This window comes from Ambystoma mexicanum, chromosome 2p, assembly GCF_040938575.1.
Source record: "Ambystoma mexicanum isolate Mex_15411 chromosome 2p, UKY_AmexF1_1, whole genome shotgun sequence".
Lineage (NCBI taxonomy): Eukaryota > Metazoa > Chordata > Amphibia > Caudata > Ambystomatidae > Ambystoma > Ambystoma mexicanum.
The window spans coordinates 1,095,226,529-1,095,244,731 of NC_090923.1; the positions used below are offsets into that span (position 1 = coordinate 1,095,226,529).

At 49.2% G+C, this 18,203-nt stretch overlaps 1 protein-coding gene across 1 annotated transcript in view; it reads left to right on the forward strand.

Moving 5' to 3' along the window:
* The window catches only part of ARL2 (ARF like GTPase 2), a 222,026-nt gene that overhangs the window by 75,282 nt on the left and 128,541 nt on the right, over positions 1 to 18,203 (forward strand). Inside the window, exon 4 of the mRNA XM_069645083.1 lies at positions 768 to 848. Coding sequence (XP_069501184.1) covers positions 768 to 848 — 81 coding nt within the window. The remainder of the gene's footprint in view (positions 1 to 767; positions 849 to 18,203) is intronic.

Consider the following 18,203-nt stretch of genomic DNA (forward strand, 5'->3'; position numbering starts at 1 on the left):
AGCTCAGGCGCTGCAGAGGTATAGCATGTAAACCTGCAGGCATTCTGTTGATTAAGCTACGGCGATTGTAGGCTTTGAAGATCAACAGACTGAATTGAGCTAAGTGTAATAGTACATCCTGCAAACCAAGGCTCTACTGAGGTGCCTCTTGTGTGAGGAGAGGCGTTCTGCAGTTTCTGGCTCTGCATAGCTGTAGCTTGAGGTAGGGTGGAGCAGTAGGATGCATCCTGTAGGGTACGAGGGTTGTCCTTTAGCAACAGGCCCTACAGAAGTGCCTACTGGCTAGGTGTAGGAAGGGTCTACTGTCCTCCTTCAGTTCTGGACTCTGGCAAAGTACAGTACAGGGAAGGGAGCCTCCTGCGGTCCAGGGCTCTAGAAATATGCATTTTGGGGAATGCGGCACATATTGCATTTTCACACTCTACATAGCGGCAGCCTCGGGAAAGGGGATTGCAGTGCGAGTGCTTCCTGCAGTTGCAGGGTCTGCAGTGGTACATACCATAGTGGGCCTAGTGTGCTTTTGCAGCTGCAGGTGGTGAAGTTTCCTGCAGCTCCCTTGAGTTCATTCTTTACATTTCGTCTATAGGGTTTCCTCGATTGGTTGATGGATGACTATGATCCCATTGTAACATTCTGTCCTTTGCTTCGCTGTGATGGATGTATACTGGGCGGCTGACACTAGTTGGGTTCTTGCCCAGCTCTACCTTGACTTGCTTGTTAACACTGCTGTCAAAGATGCAGCTTTGACTGTGTTTTCTTCTTCACAGCGCCTGTCCGGAGCCACGTTGTTGGTTTTCGCTAACAAACAGGATCTACCTGGTGCCTTGTCCAAGGATGCAATCCGAGAGGTAGGGTTTGTTTTTCTATTGTGGTATTTTCATTATTAATAATAAATTCATGGATTTCTATGCACATGCTAGAAATCACAAACCAATTGAGTGGAAATACTGGAGGTCATTAAGAGTTTGCCGGTATTCCGGTAGGAAATCTGCCGGAATACTGGCAAATGGAATTACTGATGCCGCCACTTGGTCAGGTAGTATTGCCACTGGAGGTAGTACTTCTGGCAGTAATACCGCCTGATTACAAGTGGTGGTTACCTGGAGATAACTCCTCCACTTTACCTTCAAAAATCGACGGTATTACTGGCAAACTTGTAGTTTGGTGTGCAGGAAAAATTGAGGAACCGGTATGATCTCCACTTTCTCCCCCGCACCGCCAAACTCGTAATGAGCCCCACTGTCCATTAAACCCAACTAAATAGATTTATGTATCTTTTAATTTAATTTAACAAAAAGACAAAAAAAGTGTTCTTTTTCGGACAGTCTTTATTCCATGAGAACAAAAGCATGATCAAGGAATTTGAGCTTTTGTGTTCACATAGGCACATCTTATCAGTTTAGGAGCCATCCTTGATGAAGCCTCCATTGAGCCACTTATGTGAGAGTCCTCCTTAACTTTCTCTGAGGAAATTCTGTTTCCCAAATCTCTGCTTTTTTAAGGTTTGGTGACAGAAAAAGCCCTCTTTATGAGTTGTGCAGTTTTGTTCTTCCTCTTGGCTTTCTTATAAAGTCACCATGCCCTCTCATTTTGAAAGATGTCTGGAGTGTAATGGAAACTGCTAAACAGAATGTGCATGAAATATGCATGTAACGTTTACTAGAAGACCGTTGCCTGGTCTGAGTGTGCCATGCTGTGATAGAGCCTGAAGGAGAAGAAAGGCAAGAAGCTCCAGTGAAAGCTGGCCTGGCTATGCTGCTTCTTGAGTTTGGGGTGCTATGACATTACCCATTGAAATCATCCTAAAAAGCTTCTCAGGGAGTCATCCCTTAATATACGTCTGGCTCCTTCTTTACCTAAATTATCCCAAAGTCCCTCCCTTTCATCAGAGGCCCACTGCAGCCGTTTTAGCCATTTCAAGAGGCTCGGCAGGCTAGATTTTCTTTTTCAGGGTTTTCCACAGGAGACAGATTTCCCAGGCTACATAAAAATGCTTCTGGGGCCGCCCATGGGCGCAACTCTAAGTTTTAACTGGGGGTAACTTCTGTTATATAGCAGAGTGGGGTCCACAAAAGAGTACAATCACAATCTTGGGTAAAATAGAATTTATTTAACACAAGATTCTCCTCGGGCACAAATGCCAACAAAAGGTGTCAGGACAGTCTTTGCTCAACCATTCCACCAGTTCATCGAGCTCTTTCTAAAGTTCACAAGATTTCCATGTGCCTCACCAGCACTCAGTATCTATGGTTCTTTCTCCAAAAGTCCTCCAGCTTGTCGCCGGGTGATGTGGGTTATGAATACTTCCAATCCTTACTGCAAGTTCTGTAGACGTTGCGGTGCCCTTGCCTGAGTTGTAGAAGCTGTAGAAGCATCTCCCACTTGCAGACAGAGCCAACTGGGTTTGCCAGCCTCAGTTTCCACAGTGGAGCTCAGGATGGCCTAATCTCGTCCCTTCCCAGGGTCCTCAATTCTACCCTCTGCACCTTCTCTCTACTCCTCTTCTGATCCTGGCCCTCTTCAACGCCACATGCCTGTTCCCCCTCCACCCTTGTGATCGGGTCCTCACCCTTCCCTACTGCCTTGGGCAGTATGTGAACTCTCATTAATTTCTTCTCACGTTAGCTACCACAACTTTAGCATTGGGTGCTTCCTCCTGCTTCCCAACAACCTCTGATATTTTCCTCTTGTATTATTCCTACCACCTCTGTTGTCTCCCTCTCTTGATGTCTTCTCCCAACAACGTTCTGATAATTTTCTTCTAGCATCTCCTGAATTCTCCCTCCTGCTACTCCCTGAGTTGCCCACCCCATTCTTGTCTGTAATCTCCTCTGCTCTTTTCTGCCTCTCCCCAAACTCATTCTCCCCCTGTCTTGCTGAATCACAACTCGTCAAAACTCTGACCATGACCATCTCTAAACGCCCACTCCGTTCCTTCCTGGGACATCTTTTATAACCTTGCAGGTACTCCCTCTGGGCTGGTCTGTGTGTTAAGGCATACAGATGTTTATCTTCAGTGTTGCTTCAATATAATTGGGTGCTGGGAACTGCCTTCTCCTCACAGGTGTAGCATGAGTCAATTAGTGTAATCTATGTGGTGACTGGACCACAGCTTTAAGAAGTAGGTCCGCCATCTTTGATCTTGGGTCTGTGCGAGTCTGCACATCATGCAGCCATGGAGGTCCATGGAACCCCATCTGTAGCGGGACCTGGGGTACGCTTTTTCAGTGTTTCAAAGTGATAATGGTTTCTGATGATATCAGCGCCTACACCTCGTTGAGCATGGGATGGCTTTCGAAAAGGCGTTGGTGCGGTGCTACGCATATGGGTTTGGCGCCTCCCCCTAGAAGGCTTTTAAAGGGCCTGTAGCATTTGACTGTCACCTCCGCATTGGCAGTGGCTAAATAGGGGTGGTCAAGTAATCCTTCCCATAACACATGGGCTAGCATCCAGGATCTCTGGGAGGTCACCGGTCCCCTTAGTCACCCTATTAGAAGTCCCCTCAATGGGGCAGGGGACTTTGTCAAACCACCTGTTTGCATGGAAAGTCCAATATTGACTTTACAATGACCGTCTGACACAGGATCACGAAAAAATATGGTATGGCATCATTAAGATCACATCCATTAGATATTCAGGGTTAAAAGATGATCGACTTTTTTGTCAACATGCATCCAGGCCTCCCTTACTTAATTTAGGATAGACCGGGAACAAGTAATTGAAATGACAACTGGAGCGGTGGTGAGGATGAAGCCCACCCCCATAAACAAAGGTTTTCAATAAAAAATAGACAAGTCAATCTTTATGCGTGTAGTGCAAATATGGATGTTGACCAAAAGACCTACAACCGAAAAATACAACCTGTACTGCTTGTGGGTCGTACAAGCTAAAAACGCAGAAAGGAAAAACATTGGGCTTCATCAACTATGGTGGCCGGCTAGTCCAAGGTTTGGATGTTTGTGGAGGCTTCGCGTGTTGGAGGCTGAACTTTATGTGCAGCCAGATGTTGAGTCCCTCAAAAGTTTTCTAAGGGTTCTAAAAGTGGTTGGAGATCTCTATGGCAAAATGAAACGAGGAGGCTCCTAAGGTGAAGGCAGTGTTACGAGACCTGGTGCCTCCTCAAGACCCTCAGCAAGTATAGCATTTTGATTAAGTAGAAAATGCAGCTTAAAGACAAATTGCTTTGCAAAACAATACAAGTCCCTCTGAGGATAGCTATGCAACATACATCAACTGACGAAGCAGCTAAACAGGTCTTGGATTCTTTGGGGTCTAAAAGAAGACATGCATTGGTACCTTTGAGTTCAACACATACTTCAGCACCAATAATTTCAGGATCGACCGGTTTGAAGCCAAAAAGATATTTTGGCACCAAAACATCTGCCACCAGTGTTAGGGAACCAAAAGCCACAGTCATGTCAGTGGATTTAGTCCCGCATACAGACCAGGATCTCAAGATCCAAGACTGCACACAGGATTATTACTTTAGTGAATCTCCAATGGCACACGGCAACCTTTCTTTTTTTGTTGTTTCCCCAAAGAACTGCTTCATAACTACCAAAAACAATGACCTTTCAAGAGACCGTACATAACCACAATAAATCTATGGCAGCGGAAACACTATCAAGAGGCCACTTAATGCTCCATTGCAGATTCCCTTTATAGTCCCTAAACTGTGGAATTATACAACAGATGTGATTGAAGGGGAACATCAGAGTTAACAAGGATACATCTCTGAACATATATAACAAATATTAGATAAGTAGAAGAGTTTATGGGACAATTACATAGGGTATTAGTCCCCAGGAGAGTTCCACATTTCATCATGCCCCAACATTGACGAGGCAACATACCAAGCTTTTCTCAGAAGGCCTTTAGATAGGTTTAAAATTAGTATAGGAGGAGGAGGTGGACAGTGATTACTTGGTTGAATCTTTAGAACTCCTCAAACACAGAGCCCATCACAACGTACAATGGCTTAACTAGTTAAATAATGGAAAGGCACTTTGCACACACCTACTGCACTAAGTTCTGTGAATGCCAGAATACAGATGAACTATAACCTTGCACCACAAGATCCTACGATTGTGAGGGTGCATCCGTTCTCAACTTCAACATCGTCACCACTGCTGAAAATTGAGGTTTATGAGATTCCTGTCTTGCTCACATGCGCCTCCAGACAGAGAGTGAATGTTTAAATGTGGTTGGCCACAATTTAGCCCGTTGTTTAGCTCATAATATTGCATTGGCAATTTGTCCCCATTAATAGCTAGAAAAGACTGCAGTATTTGGGACGGGTTTAAAGTTTTCATATAATTGTTTCCTGAGAAATAACAGGCAAGAGCTCAATTAATTGTACATAAAGCTTAAATGACCTCAAATACAATGATTAAAACTAATCCAGACACAGCAGATACTGCTGACCAAAAAAGACCTCTGCTTAAATAGCATTAAAAAGGTATTCCTAAGGGCCACTAGGGGGCGCGCTGATATTTCCAGCCTCAGCGTGATCCTCCCGCAATTGACAAAATGAAAGTCCTCAAGAAAGCAAAGCAGAGAGGCCCGATCATGTACGGCGCATCTAGAGTAACGTTCTTCTTCTCCTTTGAAGTTGATGGACACAAATACTGGCTGATGCTGGAGGAAAACATTCGGAGGGTTACGGGTCACAGGGGGATTTGCTTGGAGATGCCGACACTTCGAAGAATCAGGGAACAAAGTCGGAAGGTGACACGGGGTGGTTGATAAAGGGACCCAGAAGGAGACAGGTGCCGGGGTCGAGGAAATACAGGAAATTAAATACATCTCCGATGGCAGACACTTGATTGATTGTCTATAAGCAGCTGCAGCTGAGACAATTTTAATGGGGGGTCTCATATGCAATTTGATGTGGAGATGCAGGACCAGGGAGACCCCTATTGGGTCACGTCGATGCAGTTTGGCTTGAAAGGGGTACTTGCAGGCGGCAGAGGCCGGCTGAAGCCTGGGAAGTTGTTGGTCATTTTGTTCGGGGTGGGGTGTGGGGGGCGGCTCAAAGGTAATGAGGTGATATACGCACGGGACAGGAGAGGACATGGTTCCAGCTGGTGGACCGACCTTACCCTGGTGATGTTAACCATGAGGAGTCGGGCACCCTGTAGGGTTACTAAGGGGGGAGGGGAGGTTACTAGGGTGGGGGATGGGCTACAGAACTTCTTAGAGTTCTGGTTCTCGGTTGTTGGGAGAAGGAATTATGCTCACAGGCCGTCCGGAGAACGAAGTGGTCTCACAAGCAGAGAAATTGCAGGATGGCGGGAGTGGCAGATGGTGCGGGGGGAGGTCATCTGAGGGTGGGAACGTTGAATGTAAAGGGAGACTGAAGGTCACAAAGGTATGGGTTGATGAGGAAGGTAGGCCACTCCTGGTCTCTGGGACTATAAAGAAAGTGGGTTTCACATTTGCCACAGTCTATTGCCCGAATCAGGGTCAGCTGAAGTATTTGATGAAAACTCTCTTGAAAATAATGCTTGAAGCCTTCGGCCACATAATATTGGGGGCAGTGGGGGTTTAATATGTGGGCTGACCCCAAACTTGACAGGCAAGCACGGGTGGGAGTGACACACGAACTTCAGAGACCGGGGTACAGAGTGGGCCTGGAAATGTTGGAGGTTTATGGGCTGCGGGAAATATGGCTGAACATGCATCCAAATGAAAGAGGGTACACCTTTTACTCGGCCCCATATGGTACCTTCACCAGGATATATTATATCTATTGATATTGATATATTATTTGTATCGCGCTCGTACACAAGTGTATCAGAGCTTGACGGGGAAAGGGGGTGGAACACTGGAGAATAAAACAATGATCTTACTAGGCCTAGTGACATTGAGAACGCGCAAGTGCATGGGAGAGAGAAAAAAGCGGAAAAGTGCATGGAAGGGGGGAGAAGTGGAAAGTGCAGAGCAAAGGAATATAGATAAATAAATAATAACACGCAACAAACAGTGCAGCCAGCAGGTGGCAAGTGCTGGGTTTAAGGCAACAGACAGGTTGAATCTGGCAAGTGCAGAAAAACAAAAGGAGGGGCACTGTATGGTTACAGATACAGGCCCCAGTGAAAGGGATTGCCAGGAGGCAGTGCGGTGAGCAGGTACCTGGGCCCGGAAGTCAGAAGGTAGGCCAGGTGCACAGTGCGGAGAGAGAGCAGATCAGCAGGGGAGACGAATGGCAAAGGGAGAAGCAAAGAGGAAGGTCTTGAGGTGCTTCGGGAAACAGAGATGGTTTATCTCAAGTTTCAAAGTGTTAGGCAGGCTGTTCCAGAGGGGAGCCCCAGCCGAATACAAAGATGTACCCACAGCTCGTTTATTTGAAAATCGACTGACCCTGAGGGAGTTAGAGGTAGAGGAGCGAAGAGCTTGAGAGGGAAGGTATTTACGGAGGGAGAGCAGAAGGTATTTTGGACCCAGGCCCCAGAAAGCCTTGTGGACAATGCAAAGAGTTTTGAATTTAATATGTGCAGCCACTGGGAGCCAGTGGAGAGATTTCAGGGATGGAGACCTAAGATCCCAGGGCTTGAGGCCAAGGACATGTCTCGCAGTCCTGTTCTGGATAAGTTGCAAAGGGCGGAGAGTAGAAGCAGGTAGATTTAGAAGAGAGGCTGTTACAATAGTCCAACCTAGAGCGAACCAGGGATCTCAAGACGGTGAGCTTCTGGGGGAAGGAGAGGAAAGGCAGAATACCGCTGAGGAGGTGCAGTTGGAAATTTTGACTTTTTAGAGACCTGAGAGATGTGGGCAGAGAAGGAAAGCGTGGAGTCAAAGATGACCCCGGGGTTCTTAGCCTCGCAGGTAGGGGTAGGAGGAGGGCCAAGGGAGGCCGGCCGGCCAGAGTATGAGAGGAAAAGAGGGTGAAGGTATGCCGATGAGAAGGATCTCAGCCTTGCTGGCGTTAAGGCAGAGATTGTTGGCGGCACACCAATCCTGAATGGCAGATAGGCAATCGGAGATGAGAGAAGGCGAGGAGGTGGCCGAAGGAAGCCTGAAAATGAGTTGGGTCGTCAGCATAGCACTGAAAACTGGAGCAGAAAATGGTGATGCGATGAGCAGGAATTGCCAGGTATTAGTTAAAAAGCCAGAGTGAGAGGTTAGACCCCTGGGGAACACCGCAGGTAGAAAGGGAGATGGAGGAAAGGAAGGACCCAAGTTGGACCTGGGAGGGTCGATCAGAGGGGAAAGATGTCAGCCAGGCCAGATCCTGATCGGTGATACCCAGGTTGTCACGGAGAAAGTTGAGCAGGTTTGTTATGGTTGACCGTGTCGAAGGCAGAAGAGGGATCAAGTAGGATGAGGGCAGAGGGGATGTTTGAATCAAGGTTGGAGAGCCGATGTTCACGGATGTTCAGGAGAGCGGTTTACATGCCTCTGGTAACTCTAAAGCCAGATTGATGGTCGTGGAGACAACCAACAGAATCATAGTGAAGGTTAAGCTGCGAGATGGCCTGCTTTTCTAGGAGTTTGCCTAGAAAGCGAGTGATGGAGATTGTGCGATAGTTAGCCTGGCAAGAAGGGTCGGCTGTGGATGTTTTGAGAAGAGGATGCACAAGAGAGTGCTTCAGGGGGGAAGGGAAGGCTCCTGAGGCGAAGGAGAGGTTGCAGAAATCAGCCAGGGCAGGATCAAGATGGTTTTGAAAGAACAAGGAAGAACCTGTTTTGACAAGGCTTTCATAGATTGGACTTGTCTAGAGACCTTGTCAGGGGAGAAAAGAGGAAAGGATGAGAAAGAAGGTGGGGGGGTAGCTGTAGGAGCACCAGAGTTCACATAGGGAGGGGGGGGGTGAGAGGGTAGACAGGATGTCCTGGGTTTTAGAGATTAAGTGAGAGGCAAGGGTCGTGCCAAGGGCCTGGGAAGCGACAGGAGGGGTAGAGACTGCAGTAGGGATGGCCAGCTCCTTGCAGATTTTAAGGAGTTTGGCCGAGTTGTTAGATGCCGCAGACACACAGGCTTTGATATGGGCCCTCTTCTTAGTGTGGACAGAGAGTCGCTATTGCCTTTGGAGCAGGCGGCAGACCAGTTTGTCAGAGCATGAACAATAGGCCCTCCATTTCCTCTCAGCCACCCTACACTTACATTGAAGTGTAGCTAGATCAGTCATACCAAGAATTGCATTTGACTTTGGGCTTCAAACGGATCCTCATGACAGGGGCGAGAGCATCAGAGATAGAGGAGTAGAGCATAGACAGGGCTGTGTCAGGATGTGAGTCAGCCATAGGGGGGCGAGAAGGTGGCGGCGAAAGCTTAAACTGACACACGCTTCATGAGCCGGATGTCCAAGAAGGTAGGTGGCAGTGTTGGGGTAGGCTTGGTTTGGGGGGGGGGGGGGAGAGGTAGAGATGAGAGGAAAAGAGGGAATGATGGCTCCAGGAGAGAGGCGTGGTCATAGGGATGGCGAGGGGGAGGTCAGAGGAAATCAAGATATCAAGTGTGTGCCCTGCAGAGTGATACGGGCCAGAGTGGAGGATAGAAAGGGAATCGCAGAGGTCACGAAAGAGTACAGACGAGGAACAGGGAGAATCAAGATGGATATTGAGGTTGACAAGAAGGAGTGGAGTGGTTGAGGCCAGGAGGGAGGAGGAGAGGTCCGCCCATTATTAGGTGATCTGACCGGGATGCCAGTAGATGGTGGCCACGGTAAGAGAGTGGCTTGGAGAGAGAGAGAGAAAGCCTGCAGACCAGGCATTCGAAAGAGGAGTATGTCTGCATGGGAATAATGGAGGCATGAATCCACTCAGGAACGGTCACGGTTACACCCCCTCCAGCCCGGGTGGATCTGGGTGCAGAGAGGATCTTGTACCCATCAGGGAGGAGAGTGTCAAAGCTTGTGACAGCTGGCCGTGAACCATGTCTCAGTAAGACCGAGGACATCAAGGTCAAGTACTTCTAGGAGGTGGCAGATGTCAGTTTGACAGCAGAGCGAGAGTTGAGAGTGGCCAGATGAAGAAGGTTGCCAGCCTTAAAGGCCTTTCGGGGAGGGACAAAAATAGAAGGGGTACCTGTTTTAACGTCCCTAGTTCTACAGGTCAATCAATCAGAAAATACAAGAGAACTCGAACTAGTAGACAAAGGTAAGGATGACGGAATGCACAGGTGATTTTTGACTTGGTTTCAATTCCCAAGATTTTATTATTTTATTCAAACAAAAAAAGCTATGTCTAAAAACATATTAAACATTTCATACAACATTATGGCCCATTCACTTTACATTCGTTCACATGCATACTATTCTCATCAATCTCTCATTCCACAATTCATTCTTTTGAAAAAATGGTCTGTATATAAAAAAAATAGTTAAACATCTGTTATATCTCCATGTGATTACAATTCATTATGAAGCGTCCCCACGAATTTGGGGTATTACAAAAGTCTGTGTTCTCTTATTCCCACAGATTCACGTCGACACATGTTTCAGTTGCACTCTGCGAGCATCACCATTAATACTCTCTCTGTACGGCAACCTTCTTCAGGACAAAACAACCCATTTTTCAGGCACATATACTGGCTTGGGCCACACCATCTCCTACCCGATGGAATCAGGAGGGACAGGGTGTAGTATTAGATTTCTGCACATCTCAATTGGAATCTCGAGGATGATTGTCCTCTGATTCAAAAGTGGAAACAGCCATGATCTGCGATGTTAATTCGTTTTGGGCGCTTTATTGGATGGAAAAGGTGGCTTCTAATTTCGGGGCTTCCCTTCTTTCCACACCTTGTGTATGGTTCATCTAGTGGTTAGATTTTCTCAGGTACGTGAGTCTGATTCTCGCCGTCTGTAAATTCTCCTTTCCGCGTACACCGCAGCATTTACAATCCAGCTGGCGGCGTCGCGAGTTACCATTGAGGGGAGGGGGACAAATCAGAGGTATGCCCTGCAGAGGTGAAGGAGCGTGAGGTGGGGCAGAAGAGGAAGGAGGAGAGGGCAAGGTAGCCGGGCGGTGGGAGGAGGGGACAGCGGGAGAAGAAAGGAAATTGATGAGGCGAGGGAAGCACCTATCAAAGAGGAGGAGATTGGGCTGAGGGCCTTGGACCATGACCGTACCATTAAGGTAGACATTAATGATGACTTTAGAGGAGTCGAAGGGAGCCATGAGAGCTTCCCAGCGAGTGCCGCCATAAATGGGCGAGGAGGAGACGGGACAGAGTAGCGAGATCATATGAAGAGTCCTTCGATCGGGCGAGGGAACGACAAAGAGGATGTCGGTAAGGGTCTGTCCGGCGAAAGCGCTGGAATAGGTGTCAGTGATAGGGAGACCAGGGTTGGAGGCCAAGATCTCCTTTTTGAATTTCTTCCTACTAGACTTAGTCAGAAGGGAGGGATAGTCCATGGAAAAGCAGTTGGAGAAGATGGGAGAAACAGAAAGCGCCATGGATGGGTAGCGTGACAACAGGGGGGAGAGCAGAGGGGGGGGGGGGGGGGAGTGGAAAGCAGGTAGGAGTGGAACAAAGAGAATAGTGAAGTCACTGGGCCAGCAAGTTACAGGGAGGCACAAAACAAGCAAAGTGCAGAGCAAGTTTGCAAAGCACAGCAAGATTCGACTTTTAAACCAAAAGCAAAAAACCGCAATTATTACAATTTACAATTTGGGTGCAGATGCTAGCAAGGGGTGCCAAAAATGCAAAGCTATTTAGAATGTGAACATGGGAGAAACAGTGAAGGAACAGTGGTAGTCAGAAGAAGGTAGAGAGTACAGAGGGAGGGAACTAACCCATAGTTAGAGGAGCAAGTACCATGGTAGTCCGGAATTCATTGAAGAGTGAGGTAGCAGCATCATGGAAATTCAGGTGATGGGCTGCAGAATGAGACCGAGTAGCGTTTTGGTAGCGGACAGGGAGCAGACGGGGGCCTTAAAAGTGGGTTGGCTCTCGCCTCCAAGTTCCACCGATTGGTTGTTGAAGGCCAGGCAGCCAATGGTGAGGGTTTGAACAAAGGCTACTCGGGTAGCTTCAAACATGAGCAGCCATATTGGATGGGGCTGAGGGCTGCAATGAAAAACAACTCTATTTGAGTGGATTTCACACCACACACAGCACGATGCGGATCAGAAACACGTGCATCAGCCCATGTGCTTTTTTTACATGTGTGGCTGCGTTTTACACGCAGTAACGAAATAAGTGCTCAAAATCACAACACAGTGAAATTCTGCTGCTCAAAACGATGCTGGGGGCCTGTGGCAATGATAGGGGGCCACAAGGCTTGCCTTCCTTGGATGCGCTGCTGTAGAACGTTGCAAAGATCAGGGAACAGCTGAGACGAGGGAAAGGTGCGTGCGGTGAGCGCAAGATCAGCTGCTTGCAGGAAACAAAGAAAATGAAGGTCCTGGGGCCAGACGGCACTCGCCTCCCGGTCCCACCGATTGGTTGTTGAAGGCCAGACAGCTAATGGTGATGGTTTGAACAAAGGCTACCCAGGTAGCATCAAACGCGAGCAGCCATATTGGAATGGGGTGAGGGCTGCAAGTAGAATGAAAAACAATTCTATTTGAGCGTATTTCGCACCACACACAGCACGATGCTGATCAGAAACGTGCATCAGCCCATGTGCTTCTTTTACATGTGCAGCTGTGTTTTACACGCAGTAATGAAAAATTGCTCAAAATCACAACAGTGAAATTCTGCTGGTTAAAACGATGCTTGGGGCCTGTGGCAATGTAGGAGGCCACAAGGCTTACCTTCATTGGGTGTGTTGCTGTCGAACGTTGCAAAGATCATATCTCGAGGGGTCTGTGGGAGGAAGCATTGAGCTCCGAGATTTCCCTAATCACTTGGTTAGACCATGATCTGGTGTCAGTTGACCTGAACCGGCAAGGGTTGCTATTCAAGGGGTCCAAATGGAGAAGCAATGACTCCCTATGGAAGGACCCGGTATTCCACACGGACTTGACCAAAGAAATGGAGGAATATTTCAAATAAATAATACAGGAGAGGTCTCGAGGAGGGTAGTGTGGGAGGCAGGGAAGGCGACCTGAAGGGGGATCCTGATCAGGGAGGGGGCTCGGAAGAAAAGAGACAGGACGCTAATTGAAAATGGGTTGCGGTCTGAGATTACCCAACTATACAAGAGGGCTAGCGACTCCTCTGAGGTGCTGGAGGACAGGATCATGGAAGAAAGGGGGGAAATCGAAGAGCTCAGACGCCTCGAGGAAGCCCAAATAATCAGGAAACTTCAGTTCCTGAAACAAACAAGGCAGATGCATTATTGGCAGCTAGGCTGAGGGGACAGCGTGCCGAATGGTGGGTGGAGGTCATAGGAGCGGCAGATAAAACACAGGAACCAGGAACAAGGGATTCAAGAAGCATTTGCATCCTTCTATGGAAAGCTCTACAAAATGGAAGCTAACCCAGAGGCGGGGGGATATAATAGCATGCCTGGAGGGTACTTTGATGCCCAGGCTCTCCCCGGAGGATGCAGAGGCGATAGAGGCCCCAATAACTGCCGAAGAAATAAAGAGGGCGGTGGCAAGAATACTGATGGGAAAGGCCCCGACAGAGGACAGCTTCTCAGCAGGCTTTTACAAGTCATTTGTAACCCCCCTCATCCCATTCATGGTTGAACTGTTTAATGATATCGTGGAGACAGGGGAAGCCCCGGAATCCTTTTCACATGCTTTAATATCTGTGATGCACAAGGAGGGCAGGGATCCCCGGTTATGCAGATTTTATTGCACCAACTCCCTCCTGAATATTGACGCCAAGATTTATACACAAGTTCTGGCGGCCAGAGTTAAGGTACACATGCCCCAACTGATCCACCCGGATCTAGTGGGCTTTATAAAGGGACATTAGGGGGTGGACTTAATGAGGAAAACCCTGCACCTGATCCATGAGGCGCGTGGGATGGGTGGGGCCCTGCCCTTCTTTCAGTGGATGCAGAGAGGACCTTTGATAGGGTGGAGTGGGGCTTTCTCAGGGAAGTGCTTGACAAGGTAGGCCTGGGCACTAGGATCAAGCAGGGTATTATGGCAGTCTATGCATCCCCCCCGGGAGTGTGTGGCGGTTAACAGGGGTTACTCCCGCTGGTTTGGTCCTGAGTAGAGGTACGAGACAGGGCTGCCCACTTTCCCAGATCCAATTTGCGCTCTCTCTTGAACCGTTAGCTCAAAGAATCAGAGAGGATCCCAGGTAGAAAGATTCACAGTGGGTGGGGTTGATTATAAGGTTGCATTATATGCAGACAATATGCTTTTGCACATGAAGAACCCTCTAACCTCAATACCCAGGGCAATCCGGTTGATCGGACAGTACGGAGACCTCTCTAGCTTCAAAATCAATAGGGCCAAATCGGTCCTCTTCCCACTGGATAGGAATAGGGACGAGGATATAAGTAGGTTCGCCCCATTGGGATTACTGGTCAACATGGACATACTAAAGTATTTGGGGATTAACCTCACAAGGGACATGGGTGATTTATTTCAGGCCAACTTCCCCACACTCCTGTCTGGGTGGACTTGGAAAGATGGGGAAAATTGACGATATCATGGATCGGATGCCTCAATGCCCTTAAAATGGTCCGCTTACCAAGGTTCTTATATGCATTCCAGATGCTCCCTATCTGGGTCCCTGAGGCCTTTTTTTCAGGAGTTAAAGGGTGTTGTGGTGAATTTTCATGGCAGGGGAAAAAAGCGAGAATAGCCTACAAGGTTCTCATCTTACCGAAAGACGGGGCGGGGTGGGACTCCCGAACATGAAATTGTATTATAAAGTGGCACAGCTAAGGGTCCTCATAACTCATCTTAGAATGCAGAAGGAGCTCCAACGGGTTGGTCTGTATAATCTACACCTGTCCCCCGCCACAGTGGGGGAGTGGCTGTTGGTAACAAGAGGGAAGCTCCCCCGCAAAATTCAGCACCACACAATTTTGACCAAAATATGGGTGATATGGAGACAGGGTGCGGAGATGAAAGGAGTGACGACATGGCTCTCTCCCCTGAGTCACTTGTGGGCGCCCGGAGTACGAGATGCAATCCCGAACTCTGAACGGTTTCAAGCGTGGTTTGAGGCGGGCCTTGAGGGGGTTGCTCAACTGTGGAGGGGTGGCACCTTTATCACCATTACGGATCTGGAGGGGTAGTTGGGCATAGTTACCCTCTCTGTCTTCTCATATCTTCAGTTAAAAGGAGTGATCACAGGGGAAAAATGGGGGGGGGAAGAGATACAGAGGAGCCTTACTCCCTTTAAGAAGCTCTTAGACGATAAAACAGAAATGAAGGGCCTGATTTCTGTTATGTACAGGGAAATGGTGGTCGCAGGGAACGGATCCACAGAGAAGTTGAAAAGGAGATGGGAGAGTGACCTGGAGAGGGAAATAGACCCTGAGCTTTGGTTGAGTTTGTGTAAACGAGCCTCTCAGACATCAATCTCAAGCCAATACACCCCCAGTCGGGAACGAGCGGACCAGCAGTCACGGTGAGCCGCCGCACACAGGGGGACACAGAGGTGGTCCTGCAAAAAGCCGGAGGGAGGCGCCCGGAGGAGTGAGCAGGCTGGTACCGGAGGGGTTTCCGCAATGTCCCCGGCCGCCCTACATCTAGCAGCGGAGAGTCACGGTGCAGGCTTAAAGACTCGGCCATGGGGAATAGTCAACATACACCCGCCTCCGCCCCTGGGTAGACCCCGGATCTTCACGACCAGTACAGGGCAGGCATGTCTAATCACTAATGGCCAGGGCAGAGGCCGCAAACCAGTGCCTATCAATTGGTGGGCTGAGGCCACAGAAGTGAGCTGTTAGCACGGGAGGTGCAGTTTGGAGGCCCCACAGGTTAAGTGTGGGGGTACAGGTGTGGAAGAGGAGGCCCTGCTAAGGGGCATACCCTGGGCAGGTGGTGCAGACATAGAGCAAGCAGGGCCGCTCTTAGTCTTGTTCCCCCCCCCCCAGGTGGGGCACTTTGGCAGTGAGATATAGACAGGACTGGAGCGCAGACTATCCCGGCGAACAGACGCCCCTAGGGGGGCGAGAGGCGGGGGAGCAACTCCACGAACAGAAGGCGCCAGCAGGAGAGAGGCATACCTCGGCGGTGGCTGGAGGAACATGCAGCTGGAGACCCAATGTCCAACACTGAAGGGAAGGGGGGGCCATCAGGGCCGCAAACTCGGTCTTCTAAGCAGGATGCTAATTTAGTCCATATGTGGTCGGCCGATACCACGGGCAGCACCCCAGGGAGAATGCAGGCGGACGCATCTGAGGCTCAGAACCAGACCCCCCCACAGGGAATGCAAATTTCGAAGGAGGACATGCAGGTATGGTTCAGGGACCTGCATGGGAATTCATGTCCACGGTACTGGATCAGTTTGCTAATATGAGAGGATGTGAAGCAGGCAGTCCAGGAACTTCGGCTGGACGTCTCAAAGCTGAAGGAGCGTACTGATACACTACAAAATGTGGAAGATGAAGCGCAGCAATAAAGCGAAACGCAGGAACAGCTGGTGCGGCTGACACACAATTTAGCGCTCCAATGCGAGGACCTAGAAAATCGGTCCCGCAGGTCGAATATCCGCGTTAAGAATATGGTGGAGACAGTGGAAGAAAAAGACTTGAAGGCGGTGCAGGAAGTTTTCAGAGACATCTTGGCAGAGGAGGATGACAGGGTCTACCGGGTGGGCCCCAAGAGGACAGGCGAGCCGGGGAAGCGCCGTAGAGATGTGTTGGTGGCGATGTCCTCATACCCACAGAAAGAGGAGATTCTGAGAAAAGCTAGGGGGATAGATCACATAAAGATTAATGGGGTGGAAATTCACTTGTATCAGGATCTGGCTCAGGTGACCCTTCAGAAGAGGACGGCGATGGCTCCTGTGGTTAGGGAACTGGTGATGAGGAAGATCCGGTACAAATGGACCTTCCCTTTTGGATTGTTCTTCTCCTGGGAATTAAAGCCAAGAAGGGTGACTTCTTGCAAGGAGGGGCTACAGGTGATGGGCATCCAGGAAGAAGATGGAGCCGAAAAGCGCCAGCGGCCCAGGGAGGAACCCTGCAGGAAACCATGGGAATGGAAAGAGGCACACTGCAAGAGGAAGCAGTCGGGGGGGGCAGGGGGGGGGCGAGGGGGAGGAAAGCATTAATGGCAGCAGGCGCGGGGCGGTTAAGGGGCGTGAGGCCCCGGGGGGTGGGGGTGAATACATAACCCTGGAAAGGACGGGGGACATCTGCGTTCCAATGGACTTGAGGAACGCGGCCCGGCGAGGGCTCCACCGCCGGAATCACATGAGAAAGAAGGTAATGCAGGGTTTAGGACTCCCCGGGGAGTTATTCCCGAGTTCACTGAGGGACAGGTGCGATGGGCCGTGCGTCCTAGCAAACAGGGACTCTGTACAGTTGTTGGGGGGAGTTCAAGTTCAGGGGGAGGGAGGGGGCCATGGGGTAAAGGGGGGGATGGGTTCCGGAGGGTAGTTTGTACGTGGGGCTCTAAGGGGGATTGAGCACATAGGGGGGCATTGCCAATGGGGAAGCTGAGAATTTTAACATATAACGTGCAAGGCCCAAGTGTCCCAGTTAAGAGGAAGAAAGTAGAAGAGTTTCTGGGAAGGGAGAGAGGGGGACATCTTGTTGTTACAAGAAACGCATATCAGACACCAGAATAAAGCAAGGCTGCGCCTAAGGGGGTACAAGCGGATTGTGCAATCCAACGTGGCAGACAAAAAAGTTGAGGTTCTGATTGCATTCCACGATGGGTTGAATATACAGCTTCACAATACTCAGGCGGACAAAATGGGGCGCTTTGTATTTGCCAACGTCTCAACAGAAGGGCTGAATCTCACTTTAGCCTCGGTATACGCTCCAAATATGGGGCAAGATGGCTTTATGAGGGAGATGGTAGGGAAGCTAGAGGAATTTGCAAAGGGGGAGATAATCCTGGGGGGCGATTTGAATCTGGCATGGAACCCCGCAGTGGATAGGAGCACAGGGGGCCACCAAGGACCTGGAGCTCCTTCAAAACATCTTCGCCAAAAAATGAACCATCTAGCGCTGTGCGATGTGTGGCGGGAATTTAATGGACAGCAGAGGGGATACACATACTACTCCCACGTATACAATTCAATGTCTAGGATAGATTATTTTTGGGTAACAGTGGGGTTATTAGGGGAAGTCCAAGGGATGGATGTAGGCCACATTTCTTTATCCGATCACGCTTCGCTATGGTTGGAAATAAAAACTCTGGTGAGGAGGTCGGGGCTCTGG